The 16,233-nt window shown below is 67.6% G+C and overlaps 1 protein-coding gene across 6 annotated transcripts in view; it reads right to left on the bottom strand.

The window, feature by feature from the left end:
- Positions 1-453: 453 nt before the first annotated feature.
- Positions 454-16,233, bottom strand: part of PLXNA3 (plexin A3) — a 36,194-nt gene continuing 20,414 nt past the window's right edge. For 3 of the 6 annotated variants that reach the window (XM_030548350.1, XM_030548355.1, XM_030548353.1), the window contains 19 exons: positions 15,058-15,178; positions 14,394-14,530; positions 13,793-13,993; positions 12,425-12,518; positions 11,755-11,994; positions 11,230-11,373; positions 10,591-10,825; positions 10,089-10,228; positions 9,510-9,766; positions 9,106-9,172; positions 8,818-8,964; positions 8,261-8,420; positions 7,619-7,722; positions 4,426-4,522; positions 3,712-3,899; positions 3,468-3,637; positions 2,682-2,894; positions 1,499-1,649; positions 454-723 (listed from right to left, as the gene is read on the bottom strand). In XM_030548350.1, the coding sequence (XP_030404210.1) occupies positions 628-723; positions 1,499-1,649; positions 2,682-2,894; positions 3,468-3,637; positions 3,712-3,899; positions 4,426-4,522; positions 7,619-7,722; positions 8,261-8,420; positions 8,818-8,964; positions 9,106-9,172; positions 9,510-9,766; positions 10,089-10,228; positions 10,591-10,825; positions 11,230-11,373; positions 11,755-11,994; positions 12,425-12,518; positions 13,793-13,993; positions 14,394-14,530; positions 15,058-15,178 (2,962 nt within the window). In that variant the 3' untranslated portion in view covers positions 454-627. Of the gene's footprint in view, positions 724-1,498; positions 1,650-2,681; positions 2,895-3,467; positions 3,638-3,711; positions 3,900-4,425; positions 4,523-7,618; positions 7,723-8,260; positions 8,421-8,817; positions 8,965-9,105; positions 9,173-9,509; positions 9,767-10,088; positions 10,229-10,590; positions 10,826-11,229; positions 11,374-11,754; positions 11,995-12,424; positions 12,519-13,792; positions 13,994-14,393; positions 14,531-15,057; positions 15,179-16,233 lie in introns of those variants that run through there. The other 3 variants (XM_030548351.1, XM_030548352.1, XR_003998465.1) reach the window with 3 other exon arrangements.

Genomic DNA, 16,233 nt, shown 5'->3' with positions numbered 1-16,233 from the left:
CCCTGGGACAATGGGGTGCTGGGGGGGACGGCTGTCGAGAGGAGTCCCTAGGAGATGGGGGTGCAGGGAGGTCCCTGGGACAAGGGGGTGCCCGGGGGAAGGGCTACGGAGGGGGTCTCTGGGCTGGGGGAACTGGGGGAGGAAGGGCTGGGGAGGGGAGTCCCTGGGACACAGGTTAAATCTCCAATTCCCATTGTCACTGTCACCAAAACAAGAGGCAAATTCCACCAGCTATTTGGGGGGGCTGTACAGGGGGGAGGTGGGAGGCTCCTTTCAGCTGCTGGGCTGGGGGTGCATTGGGAGGCTGGGGAAGGGGGTCAAACAGTACTGGGGGTCTGTACAGTTTTGGGGATGGGGGTCTGGTATTAGGGTGAAAGGGGGGGTCATTGCTCCAGCCCAGTCAAACCCGCCCCCCAGCCCTGCCCCCCCATCGCACCCCCCCCTTCGCCACCAGCAGCCCCTCTGGGTTATTGCTACGAGGCCAGGTCCCGGAGGCATTGGGGGGGACCCTCCCATCCAGAGCCGCTGTCCCCCAAAAGTCAGCCTGCCCCTGAGCCAGGAGTCGAAGGTCACATGGTCCCGGAGGAGGTCGAAGGTCGCACTGGCTGGCCATGGGGCCAGCCCCCCTCAGCTCTTGGTGGAGACCAAGGCGATGACCTGCTCCAGCCGCTGGCGCAGCCGCTGCTTCCGGCAAACCCCGTCCCGCTCCAGCGCGGTCAGCACCTGTGGGCGAGGGGCACCCGGGGGGTCTCACCTCCTGCCCCATGTACTGGCAGAGCTCGCCCAGCGCCAGGTTGGTGGGACTGGGGGGGGCAGTGGGGCGGGGGCTTGCCCAGCGCCGGGCGGGGTTGGTGGGACTGGGGGGTGGCAGTGGGGCGGGGGCTTGCCCAGCGCCAGACGGGGTTGGTAGGACTGGGGGGATCAGGGGGACAGTGGGGCAGGTCTCACCCAGGGCCGGGTGGGAGGGCAGTGGAGCGGGGGCTCCCCCCAGTGCCGGGGGGGGGTTGGTGGGACTGGGGAGATCAGGGGGGCAGTGGGGCAGATCTCACCCAGGGCCGGGTGGGAGGGCAGTGGAGCGGGGGCTCCCCCCAGTGCCGGGGGGGGGTTGGTAGGACTGGGGAGATCAGGGGGGCAGTGGGGCAGATCTCACCCAGGGCCGGGTGGGAGGGCAGTGGAGCGGGGGCTCCCCCCAGTGCCGGGGGGGGTTGGTGGGACTGGGGAGATCAGGGGGGCAGTGGGGCAGATCTCACCCAGGGCCGGGTGGGAGGGCAGTGGAGCGGGGGCTCCCCCCAGTGCCGGGGGGGGGTTGGTAGGACTGGGGAGATCAGGGGGGCAGTGGGGCAGATCTCACCCAGGGCCGGGTGGGAGGGCAGTGGAGCGGGGGCTCCCCAGCGCCAGTCGGGGTTGGAGGGACTGGGGGGGCGAGGTTGGTGAGGGGGGATGGTGGGGTTCAGGGGGTGGGGAGCAGGGGCAGCAATGATGGGTCGGGGGGGCTCACCTCCTGGCGGTAGCGCCCCACGTACTGGTAGAGCTCCCCCAGCGCCCCCAGTGTGTTGAACTCCCCAGCGTGGAGCCGCGACTGCTCCCCCAGATAGGCATCCATGTCCTGGTCACTGATGGGCGCCATCCTGGCGATGTCCCGGTAGTACCTGGGGGACAGAGGGTGAGGGGGGGCCGGGGCACCTCCCCCCACTGCCCCCCCGGCCCCATTACCGCTTCTACCCCCTCCCCCCACTGCCCCCCCGACCCCATTACCCTTTCTACCCCCTGCATCCTGGCGCCCCTCCCCCACAGCCCCCCCATGGTCTCCTTGCCCCTTCTACCCCCTCCCCCCACAGCCCCACTACCCCTTCTACCTCCTGCATCCTGGCGCCCCTCCCCCCACTGCTCCCCATTACCCCTCCTATCCCCTCCCCATCACATCTCAGTGCCCCTCCCCCCACTTCCCCCCATGTCCTCGTTACCCCTTCTACCCCCTCCCCCATGAATCCCAGCACTCTTCTCCCCATAACCCCATTACCCCTTCTACCCCCTACATCCTGGCGCCCCTCCCCCCCACGGCCCCTCCATGGCCTCATTATCCCTTCTACCCCCCCCATCCCGGCACCCCTCCCCCTACTTCCCCCCCATGGCCCCATTACCCCTTCTACCCCCTGCATCCTGGCGCCCCCCCCATGGCCCCTCCATGGCCTCATTACCCCTTCTACCCCCTGCATCCTGGCGCCCCTCCGCCCATGGCCTTCCCATGTCCTCATTACCCCTTCTACCCCCCCATCCCGGCACCCCTCCCCCCATTCCCCCCCATGACCCCATTACCCCTTCTACCCCCTGCATCCTGGCGCCCCTCCCTCCCCATTAGCCCTCCTACCCCCTGCCCCCCACATCCCAGCACCCCTCCCCCCACTCCCCACATGGCCCCATTACCCCTTCTACCCCCTGCATCCCGGTGCCCCTCCCCGCTTGCCCTGCCCATGGCCCTATTACCCCTTTTACTCCCCAACTCATGTATCCTGATGCCCCTCCCCCACTTCTCCCATCAGGGAGCCCCCTGCTTCGCCCACTCCCTCAAACCCCAACTCATCTCAGCCCCTCCCCTGCCCCCCACTCCCTCCTGCAGTGGGGCCCCAGCTCTCGCTGCCCCCCCCCCCCACTGTGCCTCCTGCCTGGCTCCCCTCACTCACCGCTCCACCCAGCCGCGGTAGCCGGGCAGGTCCTTGGCATAGAGCAGTTTGGTGGAGGGTGAGTCCTTGCCCAGGCGCTGGGGCGACGTGGAACACGAGTCCATGAACGTCTGGGCCACCACGGAGAGACACGCGTCCGTGATGCTGCTCTTGTGCACGTCGAACACGAACTGTGGGTTCTTGATCACGTTCACCCAGAACCGCAGGGGCAGGCTGGGGGGGGCGGGGGTCAGAGAGTGCCAGAGACCCCCCCGGGACCCCTATCCGCCCCATGGCCCCCCAACACCCCGCCAGCCCCCCCATCGCCCTCCCCAACACCCTGATCACATCACCCAGAACTGCAGGGGAGGCGGAGGGGGACATGGGTCAGAGAGTGCCAGAGACCCCCCCAGGACCCCCAGCCCCCCCCACAGCCCCCCAACACCCAGATCACGTTCACCCAGAACCGCAGGGGCAGGCTGGGGGGGCAGGGGTCAGAGAGTGCCAGAGACCCCCCCCAGGACCCCCAGCCCCCCCCACGGTCCCCCAACACCCTGATCACATTCACCCAGAACTGCAGGGGAGGCGGGGGGCAGGGGGTTAGAGAGTGCCCAGAGACCCCCGGGACCCCCAACACCCCTACAGCGCCCCAACACCCAGATCACGTTCACCCAGAACCACAGGGGCAGGTTGAGGGGGCAGGGGTCAGAGAGTGCCCCCCAGGACCCGCAGCCCCCCAATCACATCACCCAGAGCCACAGGGGCAGGCAGGGGGGGCAGAGCCCCGAGCCCCTCCAGGGGTCTCACCAGTTGCTCTTCCAGGTGTGCCGCACGTCGGGGTCGCTGATCTGGCGCCGATCCGCCTGCTCGTCCAGGAAGTCGAACATGTATTTGATGGGCAGAGGCAGGGCGCTGGCCCGGTGCGCCGTGCTGAACAGCGTCTCGAACAGGTCATCCAGGAACTTCTGCAGCGTGCCCTGGGGGCGCCGGGGGTCAGACTGGCACACCTGGCCCCGCCCCCGCCCCACCCTCAGCTCCCTGCACCCCGTACCTTGGTGGCCAGGAGCCGGGTGAGGTAGATTTCCGACACCATCTTGCTGCCCCCCTCCTTGGGATCGCCCAGCGGGTCGTGGCTGCGGACGAGGTGCCAGAGCCGGGTGCCCCCATCGTGCTCGGGGCTCAGCATGGGGGCACGGGAGCGCAGGCTGTCGGGGCTGCTGGATGGCCGCAGGAGGCTCTCTGGGGTGGGGGGACAGGTCATGGGGAGGCGTCAGAGCCCCAAGTCCGTTGCCCAGCCCAGAGCCCCTTGCTCCCCCTCCCCGCCCATCCAGCAGCACAGGGGAGACCATTTTGACTACTCCCTCCACCCAGTCTGGATGGGATATGGGGCTGGGGGGGATCAGAGAGGGTCTTCTGATTGGGGCAGGTAGGGCTCGGGGGGGGCAGGGGCTGAACAAGGTTTCTGGGATGTGGGGGGCAGACACTCCCTGCAGCTCCCCAAGTCCCAGCCCCACCCTCCCACAACACCATGTCGCTCTAGGGCAGCTGGGGTGACCAGATGTCTTGATTTTATAGGGACAGTCCTGTTTTTGGGGTCTTTTTCTTATATAGGCTCCTATTACCCCCCACTCCCATCCCAATTTTTCGGACTTGCTGTCTGGTCACCCTAAGGGCAGCACAGGCCCCGTCAGGCTGGGGGGGGTGTCTCTGTGGGGCAGGCAGGGGGGAAGTGGGTGAGTCTCTTGGGGGGTCCAGGGAGCCTTACCGTAGTGGCTCAGTGAGCGGCTGAAGGTGCAGAAGTTGGGCACGTTGCACCCCGAGACCTGCCGGGGTATCAGGGCCACCTTGGAGCCATCAGTCACCTGGGGGAGAGGCAGCAGGTGAGGGGGGCGGGGGAGGGCCATGGGGGACTGTCTGGGGATGATATGGGGGGGTGCCTGCCCCAGTGCGCTGCTGCAATTCCAGGCAGGGTGTGGGGTAGGGATGGAGGTGTAGGGCCATGGGGGGGCAGTGAGGGGGTCCTATGTGGGGGCCTGTCCCATGTGGTTGGGACCTAGTGCACTGACACATTTCCATTTTGGGTGTGGGGGTGGGGAGCAGGAGGTTATGGGAGGAGCAGGGGGCTCCAGGAAGGCAGTGGGGCAGCAGGGGCTGGGGGGAGTGGGCGGCTCTGGGGGTCCCCGCCCCACCTGGTAGTTGAGGTGTGGGTGGGGAGCAGGGAGCTACAGGGGGCTCTGGGGGGCTGGGAGGAGGTGTGAGGCTCTGGGGGGGTCCTTGCCCCACCTGGTAGTTGAGGTGTGGGTGGGGAGCAGGGAACTACAGGGGGCTCTGGGCAGCTGGGGGGAGGTGGGGGGCTCTGGGGGTCCCCGCCCCACCTGGTAGTTGAGGTGTGGATGGGGAGCAGGGAGCTACAGGGGGCTCTGGGGGGCTGGGAGGAGGTGTGAGGCTCTGGGGGGTCCTTGCCCCACCTGGTAGTTGAGGTGTGGGTGGGGAGCAGGGAACTACAGGGGGCTCTGGGCAGCTGGGGGGAGGTGGGGGGCTCTGGGGGTCCCCGCCCCACCTGGTAGTTGAGGTGTGGATGGGGAGCAGGGAGCTACAGGGGGCTCTGGGGGGCTGGGAGGAGGTGTGAGGCTCTGGGGGGTCCTTGCCCCACCTGGTAGTTGAGGTGTGGGTGGGGAGCAGGGAACTACAGGGGGCTCTGGGGGTCCCCGCCCCACCTGGTAGTTGAGGTGTGGATGGGGAGCAGGGAGCTACAGGGGGCTCTGGGGGGCTGGGAGGAGGTGTGAGGCTCTGGGGGGTCCTTGCCCCACCTGGTAGTTGAGGTGTGGATGGGGAGCAGGGAACTACAGGGGGCTCTGGGGGTCCTTGCCCACCTGGTAGTTGAGGTGTGGATGGGGAGCAGGGAGCTACAGGGGGCTCTGGGGGGCTGGGAGGAGGTGTGAGGCTCTGGGGGGTCCTTGCCCCACCTGGTAGTTGAGGTGTGGGTGGGGAGCAGGGAGCTACAGGGGGCTCTGGGGGGCTGGGAGGAGGTGGGGGGCTCTGGGGGTCCCCGCCCCACCTGGTAGTTGAGGTGTGGGTGGGGAGCAGGGAACTACAGGGGGCTCTGGGCAGCTGGGGGGAGGTGGGGGGCTCTGGGGGTCCCCGCCCCACCTGGTAGTTGAGGTGTGGGTGGGGAGCAGGGAGCTACAGGGGGCTCTAGGGGGCTGGGAGAAGGTGTGAGGCTCTGGGGGGTCCCCGCCCCACCTGGTAGTTGAGGTGTGGATGGGGAGCAGGGAGCTACAGGGGGCTATGGGCAGCTGGGGGGAGGTGGGGGGCTCTGGGGGGTCCCCGCCCCACCTGGTAGTTGAGGTGTGGGTGGGGAGCAGGGAACTACAGGGGGCTCTGGGGGTCCCCGCCCCACCTGGTAGTTGAGGTGTGGATGGGGAGCAGGGAGCTACAGGGGGCTCTGGGCAGCTGGGGGGAGGTGGGGGGCTCTGGGGGGTCCTTGCCCCACCTGGTAGTTGAGGTGTGGGTGGGGAGCAGGGAGCTACAGGGGGCTCTGGGGGTCCCCGCCCCACCTGGTAGTTGAGGTGTGGATGGGGAGCAGGGAGCTACAGGGGGCTCTGGGGGGCTGGGAGGAGGTGTGAGGCTCTGGGGGGTCCTTGCCCCACCTGGTAGTTGAGGTGTGGGTGGGGAGCAGGGAACTACAGGGGGCTCTGGGGGTCCCCGCCCCACCTGGTAGTTGAGGTGTGGATGGGGAGCAGGGAGCTACAGGGGGCTCTGGGGGGCTGGGAGGAGGTGTGAGGCTCTGGGGGGTCCTTGCCCCACCTGGTAGTTGAGGTGTGGGTGGGGAGCAGCGAACTACAGGGGGCTCTGGGCAGCTGGGGGAGGTGGGGGGCTCTGGGGGTCCCCGCCCCACCTGGTAGTTGAGGTGTGGATGGGGAGCAGGGAGCTACAGGGGGCTCTGGGGGGCTGGGAGGAGGTGTGAGGCTCTGGGGGGTCCTTGCCCCACCTGGTAGTTGAGGTGTGGGTGGGGAGCAGGGAACTACAGGGGGCTCTGGGCAGCTGGGGGGAGGTGGGGGGCTCTGGGGGTCCCTGCCCCACCTGGTAGTTGAGGTGTGGGTGGGGAGCAGGGAACTACAGGGGGCTCTGGGGGGTCCTTGCCCCACCTGGTAGTTGAGGTGTGGATGGGGAGCAGGGAGCTACAGGGGGCTCTGGGGGGCTGGGAGGAGGTGTGAGGCTCTGGGGGGACCTTGCCCCACCTGGTAGTTGAGGTGTGGGTGGGGAGCAGGGAACTACAGGGGGCTCTGGGCAGCTGGGGGGAGGTGGGGGGCTCTGGGGGTCCCCGCCCCACCTGGTAGTTGAGGTGTGGGTGGGGAGCAGGGAACTACAGGGGGCTCTGGGGGTCCCCGCCCCACCTGGTAGTTGAGGTGTGGATGGGGAGCAGGGAACTACAGGGGGCTCTGGGGGGCTGGGGGGAGGTGGAGGGCTCTGGGGGTCCCTGCCCCACCTGGTAGTTGAGGTGTGGGTGGGGAGCAGCGAACTACAGGGGGCTCTGGGCAGCTGGGGGGAGGTGGGGGGCTCTGGGGGTCCCCACCCCACCTGGTAGTTGAGGTGTGGATGGGGAGCAGGGAGCTACAGGGGGCTCTGGGGGGCTGGGAGGAGGTGTGAGGCTCTGGGGGGTCCTTGCCCCACCTGGTAGTTGAGGTGTGGGTGGGGAGCAGGGAACTACAGGGGGCTCTGGGGGTCCCCGCCCCACCTGGTAGTTGAGGTGTGGATGGGGAGCAGGGAGCTACAGGGGGCTCTGGGCAGCTGGGGGGAGGTGGGGGCTCTGGGGGTCCCCGCCCCACCTGGTAGTTGAGGTGTGGGTGGGGAGCAGGGAACTACAGGGGGCTCTGGGGGGTCCTTGCCCCACCTGGTAGTTGAGGTGTGGGTGGGGAGCAGGGAACTACAGGGGGCTCTGGGGGTCCCCGCCCCACCTGGTAGTGCCCCAGAGTGTTGAGCTGTTTCCAGTCGCCCTCGATGCGGCTCGTCATATCCTCGTCCTGTAGGAGGGTTCGGCCCGACCGGTCCTGGCGCCACTCTGGGAACGGGGTGTGTGTCAGACCCCCAAATACACCCCCACACCCATCAAACACCCCTTGGGCAGCAACACCTGCCCCCCACCCCCCAGCCTCCCCTGAGGCAGCCTTGTGCCCCGGGCCTCCCCCCCTTGCGCCTCCTACATAACCCAAGCCCCCCTGGGCCCCAAAGCCCCATTTTCCCTTCCCCAGTGGCGCCCCCTGGCATTTTCAGCTCCGTGTCATCAGCCCAGGGGCACTGGGAATAGGGGACCCCCTGTACTCCCTCCATCTCCTCCGTACTAAGCTCTGTGTCGTCGGCCCAGGGGTGCTGGGAACAGGGACCCCCTGTACCCCCCGTACCAATCTCCGTGTGGTCGGCCTGGGGGCACTGGGAATAGGGGACCTCAGATACCCCCCATCTCCCCGGTACCCAGCTTTGTGTTGGCCTGGGGGTGCTGGGAATAGGGGACCCCCCATCTCCCCTGTACCAGCTCCGTGTCGTCGGCCTGGGGATGCTGGGAATAGGGGACCCCCCAGTACCCCCCATCTCCCCCATACCCAGCTCCGTGTCATCAGCCCGGGGGCGCTGGGAATAGGGGACCCCCCTGTACACAGCGTCCAGCAGCTTCTCCTTGGCCTGGGTGATGGTGTCACAGTTCAGCACCTTCACGGGCACTTCGGGGCCACCAGGGGGGCCGGGGCTGGCACAGTACAGCGTCTGGGGGGGATGGCAGGTCAGGGGGGGTCCCTTCAGTCTGAGTCCCCCTTCCCTCCCCCCCTTTCCAGCCCCTTCCCCCTGGGAGTTTCTAGCAAAGGTGTGACTCGGTTTCTCCATCCCCGGAGGGAGTGACCCATGGGTGGGGGAATGACACATGCCCAGAGCCCCCACAAGCAATGCTGGGTGCCAGGGGGCGAATGGGATTTTGGGGGGCTGCTGGAGACACACAGACAGGGGGACACAGGGTCGGAGGAGGGCCCCCGGGCACCCTGGGAGATGCGTGGGGCCAGAGAGGTCACTCCCCAGGGCTCTGATAACAGCTGGGGCACAGCCCAGCGCCTGGGCAAATAGGGTCCCCCAGCCCGACAGCCCCCCCGGCCCCCTGCCCCCAGCCAACCAGGGTCTTGTAGTCGATCTGCTGGCGGATGAGTTTGTCCTCGCTCAGCGAGTACCGCGCCTCCCCCGTCACCGCGTCCATCGGCCCCTTCTCCATCTGCTGCTTGATGGCACAGAACAGCAGGAACAGCGGCTCCCCAGCACACTCCTGGGGGGGCATTACTGCTGAGAACCCAGGCGTCCGGGGTTCCAGCCCCCCCCGCTGTGACCACCAGCCCCTACTCCCCTCCCAGAGCCGGGAGAGAACCCAGGAGTTCAGGGGGGTTCCTAGCCCCCACCCCTCTCTCACCTTCAGGAACCGATGCAGCAGGAAGGTGAACCAGTTTGTCAGCATCTTCTCAGCTACTGACTCCGTCCTGGGGGAGGGAGAGACCGGGGACTCAGGAGTCCAGGTTACTGTGGGTCACAGGGGGTGTCCGAGGGGGGGGTCTCCCCTGTGGCAGAATGGGGGCCCGGGGAATGGGGGTTCCGGGGTTACAGGGGAACAGAGGAGATCTTGGGGGTCCCAAGGAAATGGGTGGGTTCAGGGAGGTCCTGGGAGGTCCCAGGAGAACAGGGGGTCCCAGGCAGCCCCGGGGGTGTCAGGGAGGTCCCAGGGAACGGGGGGTCCCAGGCAGCCCCGGGGGTGTCGGGGAGGTCCCAGGGGAACGGGGGGGGCGGTCCCAGGGGGGTTGGGAGCTCCCCAGGCCCCACCTGCGCAGCAGCAGCTTGGGATGGGCCCGGTTCTGCAGATTCTTCTCTATGAGGTCGGCCAGCAGCTGCTTGAGGACGCCAGTGGCGTAGTCCAGCCGGCCCTGCAGGGCCACCAGCGTGAGGGAGGCCACAGCCCCCCGGTCCCGCATGGAGAACCCGCGCTGCCCCTCCAGCGCATGGATGAAGGTAAGCAGGAAGGGCTGGCAATGCAAGAGCTGCCCGAAGAGCCGCAGGCCCCGCTCTGCCCCGGGGGGCGCCTGGGGGGACAGGGGGTGAGATACAGGCCCCGTTCTGCCCCCCAGATCCCGGGGCCAGCCCCCGCTCTGCCCCCCAGAACCCCGGGGCCAGCCACTGCTCTGCCCGCCAGTCCCCCCAGTCCAGCCCAGCTCCTGCTCTGCCCCCCAGAACCCCAGGGCCAGCCCCCTGTTCTGCTCCCTAGTCCAGCCCAGTCCCCCACTCTGCCCTCCAGTCCCCCTGGCCCAGCCCAGTTCCCGCTCTACCCCCCAGCCCCCCGCTCTGCCCCCCAGTCCAGACCCTCCTCTCTGCTCTGCAGCCCACCCTGGCCTGGCCCCCACTCACGTGGCCATGGCGCAGCATGGGGGGCTCCTCGCCAGGGAACAGCACCCGCAGAGCGTACGTCCGATAGTCCAGGAATGGGATCTTCACCCCGTCCAGGTTGTTCGTCAGCTCATTGATGTCGGTCTGCAGCTCTGCAAAGGCTGGGGAGGGCAAAGGGGTCAGGGGGGACCCCCCACCCCTGCCCTTCCCCCATGCAGGGGCAACTGCTTGCCCCCCATCCCAACGTCTTCTGCCCCCCAACTCGGCACCTGCCAAGCACCACAGCAGGACCCCCCGGCCCTGTGCTCCTTCACTCCAACCCAAACCCCTCATCTTAGCCTTCTCTGCCCAGAGCCCCAGCCCCTCTCCCAGTCCCCCCTTCCTCTCAATCCATACCCAGGGCCCCTTCTGCCTCCTATCCCTCCCCCACCGCAGCCTGCGTCCCCCTTCCTCCCTGACTCCAGCCCCCCAGTCCAACCCACTCTCTGCGCTCCTGCCGCCCCTCCCCGCCCACCAGCCTCACCCTCCTTGCACTCCAGCGCGACCCGTGACTCCAGATTGTCCATCTGTAGCTGCAGCCGCTTAAGGGTCCGGTCGGCGTCGCGGGTCTTGCGCTTGTAGGCAACCAGCACCCCGATAATGGCCAGGAGCAGCAGGGACCCCCCTGCGCCCAGCCCCACCAGCGCTCCCAGGGGCAGGGCTGCCTCAGGGTAGATGTGCAGGGAGCCGGGTGAGAAGGACAGGCCCCCCACCAGGATCTGGAACGAGGGGAGGGAGTGGAGGTTGACAGGGGGGTGCCCCCAACTTCCCAGGAACGAACCCCCCAGAATGTGGGAGAGGGGATCGGGGGCACCTCCCCCAACATTTTGGCAACCCTCCCAGATCTGCAATGGGGAGGTACAAATTCCCCCATGGTTCTGATGAGACAACCCCCTCCCAGCCCCGCCACTCAGTCTGTCCCCCCCAAACGCACCCTGCAGAAGTAACCTCCCCCCACAGCTCCCCAAGAGGGACTGCTCACCCGCCCAACCCCCTGTGATCTCTGATCCCCATTCATGTCCTGCCCCCACACCACAGAGCGAGGGGCTGCCCCCCCCACAGGACACATGCCCCCAGCCCCATGCCCCGGGGGAGCCCCTGGCTATGCCCTCCAGCAACGCACCGTGACTGGCTGCTCCCCTGTCTGGCTGGGCGAGTCACAGAGCAGCTGGGTCTCTGACACCGTCAGGGCGCAGGGCTCCCGCCCAATCAGCACCGTGTAGTTCAGACGGGCCCCCCCAGCAGCTGCTGGGATCAGGTTCCTGCCCTGTGGGGGGTGGGACAGTGAAAGGGGGAGGGAGATTGGACCCAGGAATCCGGGCCAGACACAGCACCAATGGTGCCCCTCACTCCCAACCCGCAGCCCCCTGCTAGCCCAGCCCTGGGTTCCCCCCCCCACCCCTGCCAGTGCCTCTCAGTCCTGACCCGCAGCCCCTGCTAGCCCAGCTCTGCCCCTCAGCTCTGCCGGTGCCCCTCACTCCCAACCTGCAGCCCCTGCTAGCCCAACCCTGGGTTCCCCACCCCCCAGCTCTGCCAGTGCCCCTCACTCACGACCTGCAGCCTCTGCTAGCCCAGCCCTGCCCCCTAGCCCTGCCAGAGCCCCTCAGTCCTGACCTGCAGCCCTTGCTAGCCCCCCTTCCCCTCATACCTTGAGGACGATGTGGGAGCCGGGTTTCACCTCCAGCACCCCCGCAGGGCTGAAGGGCTCGACCTGGGGGTCAGGGTAGTAGGTGAAGGCCGAGCGGTTGAGGGTTCGAGCCGCCTGGACATGGTCCAGCAGGAAGCCGAATTCATCAGGGGAGGCCCCCGCCGCGGGCAGCTCCCGCCCCCCCGGCACAATGCCAGGCGCCTGGCACAGCATGACGGAGTCATTCAGCACCCGGCAGCTCTGCGGGGAGGCAGAGGGTCAGTGGGGATGGCTGGGAACGGGGGGGACACGACTCCGGGCGGAGGCAGCAGTTCAGGGGTGTGGTCAGCGTGTTGAGTGGTTCAGCAGCCCAGCAGGGGCGTTCAGGAATGGGGGGAGCAGCATGTCGGGGGATTCCGTGGGGAAGGCACAGGGCACAAGCTGGGGGGGTCTGATCCGGGGGGGACAGCAGGGAAAAGTTATGGGTCTATCAGTTCGAGTGCTGAAGGGGGGTGGATCGGGAGGCTCAGGATTCCCTTGCAGGAAACTGTCCTGTCCCCTCCAGAACTGTTCCCTCGTCTCCCCACCCCACTCAGATCCCCTGTCCCCAGCTGATGGACCCCTGCTGCGTCCCCTTCCCCTCACCCCAGTCCTCTGCCCTCCCCCCCGTCGTCATGGGGGCATGACTCACGTTGACGGTTTCGACGCCCCCATACAGGGCTCGGACACGCGGCTCCTGGATGCTCAGCAGGCGGGTCCCAGTCACTGTCAGGCTGGTGCTGCCGCTGGAGGGGGGGAAGACATCAGCCCCCCCGGGGAAATGCAGCTTGGTGGGGGGTGAGGGCTGGCATGGGGGGTGGCCCTTTGGGCTGTGGCTCGTCTCCTGCCAATCGGGCCATGTCCTTCCCCCCGCATCACAGCTACCCTCTGCCCTGCCCCCCCACAGCTACCTTGTGCCCTGCTCGGATGCTGGGACCCCACCCAGCCCGGCTCAGTGCCAACACCAAGATGCTCACCAGGGCCAGAGGCTGTGGGGGTGTGACGAAATGGGACTGTTCTTAATGGTTTCTCTGAATATTGTGTGAGTGCCTCAGTTTCCCCTATGCTTTTCTTAATCTAGCTGGTGGGATAAGGGGGTGTGATTGGTGCAGAGCCCGAGGGGGCCCATGTGAGGCTGTATGCAGAGAATGGCCAATGCCCTGGCTCTAGGGCCCCCCCCCACTGCAAGGTGCCAGCTGAAGGTGTTGGAGAACAAAGAGATCAGGCGCCTCCTGGCCTGGCAGAGAGACAAAGGGAGAGGAGGGGGCTGGAGAGTTTCAGTTTGGAGCTGGCTGGGAAAATGGAGGGAGCCCCAGGGCTGGGGTCTGGCTCACTGCCCCCCAGAATGGACCCGGCCGAGGGGTCCGGTTCGCGGTACCTACAAGCTCTGTGTTAGACCCTGTTCCTGTCATCGAATAAACCTCTGTGTTACTGGCTGGCTGAGAGTCATGTCTGACTGCGCAGTGGGGGGGCAGGACCCTGTGGCCCCCCCAGGACCCCGCTGGGGCGGACTCGCTGTGAGAAGCGCACGGAGAGGCACATGCTGAATGCTCCAAGGAGAGACCCAGGATGGTGGAAGCTGGCGAAGCTGCTTGCCCTGGGGACAGTCTGCTCCAAGAGAGGAGGCTCCCCAGAGTCCTGCCTGGCTTGGTGGGGAGCAGCTCCAGAGCATCGCCCGGGGACTCCATGACGGGGGGGACCAGGCCACACCGGGCGTGGGGTGAATGGATCAACGTGGCCTGAGGCGACGGAGCCCCCAGGCCCCACCTGTGGTGCACCCCGCTGGACATGGGTTACATGAACCTGTGTCACAGCGGGCTGGGAGCGTGGGGAGGGGGACGGGGCGAAGGGGGACACGGGGGGGGTGGCAGGGGTGTGGAGGTCAGGGGGCTGGGAGTATGGGTGTGCGGAGGGGGATGGGGCACAGGGGGCAGGTGGGCGCAGTGGGGGGGTCAGCAGAGGGCTGTGTGGGGGTGACAAGGATGGGGCACAGAAGGGGGGACAGCGGGGGGTCTCTTACTTGACGATGCTCCATTGAGGTTCGACGTGGGTCACCGCCGGATCAGGGGTGTAGCGGAAGATCAGGACGGGGGCGCTGGTGGTGCCATTGGCGGGTTCAGGGGGGGCCAGGCTGGCACGGTCGATGAAGACACTGAAGGGGGCTGGACCAGGGCCCAGCATGGACGGGGGGGTCAGGCAGATGATTTCCTCAGGCTCCCTCCTGCCAGAAAAGGGAAAGTGAGAGACCCCTCAAATTCCCCCCTGCCCCACATCTCCCCACTGAGTCCTGACTTACCCACCCCCGTCCCAACATCCCCTGCCCCAAAATTCCCACCACCTGCCCCCATACCAACAACCCTAATCCTGCCCCCATCCCTCTGTCTCCCCACACCCACCCCGCCCCCCATCCCTCTGTCTCCCCACACCATCCTCATCACTGTCCCCGCAACCCATCACAACCCCATCCCTCCACCCCCATGCCCCGCCCACTATCCCTGTCCCCGCCACACCCAGCCCGCCCCATCTCTCTGCTCCGCCCACTCATCCATGTCCCCCCCCGGTCCCCCACCCCCCACCATCATCCAGGCCCCACCACCTCCCATGCCTGCCCCCCCCAGTACCTAAGCAGCTGGCAGGGTGCCCCCTGCAATGAGATGTTGACGCTGCTGCCCGCGTCCAGATGGGTCCCAGTGAGGGTAATGCGGGTCCCCCCTGACACTGGCCCCCCCGCAGGGTTCAGTCCCCGCAGTCTGGGGGTCTGAGGCAGGAGACAGCAGTTATGGGGGTAAATGCACACAGAGCCCCCAGCCAATCCCATGCCCCACAACCCCCCATGCCCCACAACTACCCTGCTCCCCCCACAGACCCACGGGCCACCCCCCAGCCCCTCCCACCCCCACAACACCCCCATGACCTACAACTACCCTGCTCCCCCACAGACCCCACGGGCCACTCCCCAGCCCCTCCCACCCCCACAACACCCCCATGACCCACAACTACCCTGCTCCCCCCACAGACCCACGGGCCATCCCCCAGCCCCTCCCAACCCCCAGAACACCCCCATGACCCACAACTACCCTGCCCCCCCACAGACCCCACGGGCCACCCCCCAGCCCATCCCATCCCCCAAAACACCCCCATGACCCATAACTACCCTGCTCCCCCCACAGACCCCACAGGCCACACCACAACCCCCCAATGACCCACAGTTTTCCCCTCCCCCCACAGCCCCCCATGCCCCCTCCCCCCAGAATTCCTTTCCTCACGGAGGCCCTGCCCTGGTACCACGAAGGTGAAGGGAATCGGGGAGTGGGCCCGGTAGTCGACACCACAGTCACCCACACAAATCTCCACGGGGCCGGGCGGGGGGTCAGGCACCAGCGACTCCTCCATCTCGCACACCAGTCTGGGGGGAACACGGGGGTGAGCCCCTGGCTCCTGCCCCCCCGGCTCCCACATCCCAGCTCCCCCTCCCGACCCCCCAGCTCCCGCCTGATCAAACACATCCCCGCCTGACCCCCTACATCCCCCTACATCCCAGCCCCCCACCAGCTCCCGCCCGATCAAATACGCCCCCCCGACCGCCCCTGCATCCCAGCTCCCCCTCCTGACCCCCTCAGCTCCCGCCTGATCAAACACACACCCCCTGCGTCCCAGCTCCCCCCCCAGCTCCCGCCCGACCAAATAGGACCCCGCCTAACCCCCTTCATCCCAGCTCCCTCTCCCGACCCCCTCAGCTCCCGCCTGATCAAACACGTCCCAACCTGACCCCCCTGTGTCCTAGCTCCCCCCCAGCTCCCACGTCCCCGCCTGACCCCGTGTCCCAGCTCCCCCCCCGATCAAACACGTCCCCACCTGACCCCCTGCATCCCAGCTCCCCCCCAGCTCCTGCCCGATTAAACACGTCCCCACCTGACCCTCCTGCGTCCCAGCTCCCCCCCAGCTCCCATATCCCCGCCTGACCCCCTGCGTCCCAGCTCCCCCTCGATCAAACACATCTCCACCTGACCCCCTGCATCCCAGATCCCCCCCAGCTCCTGCCTGATCAAACACATCCCCACCTGACCCCCATGCATCCCAGCTCCCACATCCCCACCTGACCCCCCTGCATCTCAGCTCGCCCGCGATCAAACACGTCCCCGCTTGACCCCCTGCGTCCCAGCTCCCCCCCAGTTCCCACGTCCCCGCCTGACCCCCTGCATCCCAGCTCCCCCTCGATCAAACACATCCCCACCTGACCCCCCTGCATCCCAGCTCCCACGTCCCCACCTGACCCCCCTGCATCCCAGCTCCCCCATGATCAAACACATCCCCACCTGACCCCCCTGCATCCCAGTCCCCACGTCCCCGCCTGACCCCCCCTGCATCCCAGCTCCCTCTCCCGACCCCCTCAGCTCCCGCCTGATCAAACACGTCCCAACCTGACCCCCCTGTGTCCTAGCTCCCCCCCAGCTCCCACGT

Source organism: Gopherus evgoodei, unplaced genomic scaffold, assembly GCF_007399415.2.
Source record: "Gopherus evgoodei ecotype Sinaloan lineage unplaced genomic scaffold, rGopEvg1_v1.p scaffold_98_arrow_ctg1, whole genome shotgun sequence".
NCBI lineage: Eukaryota > Metazoa > Chordata > Testudines > Testudinidae > Gopherus > Gopherus evgoodei.
This window is presented reverse-complemented; position numbering and strand designations above follow the sequence as displayed.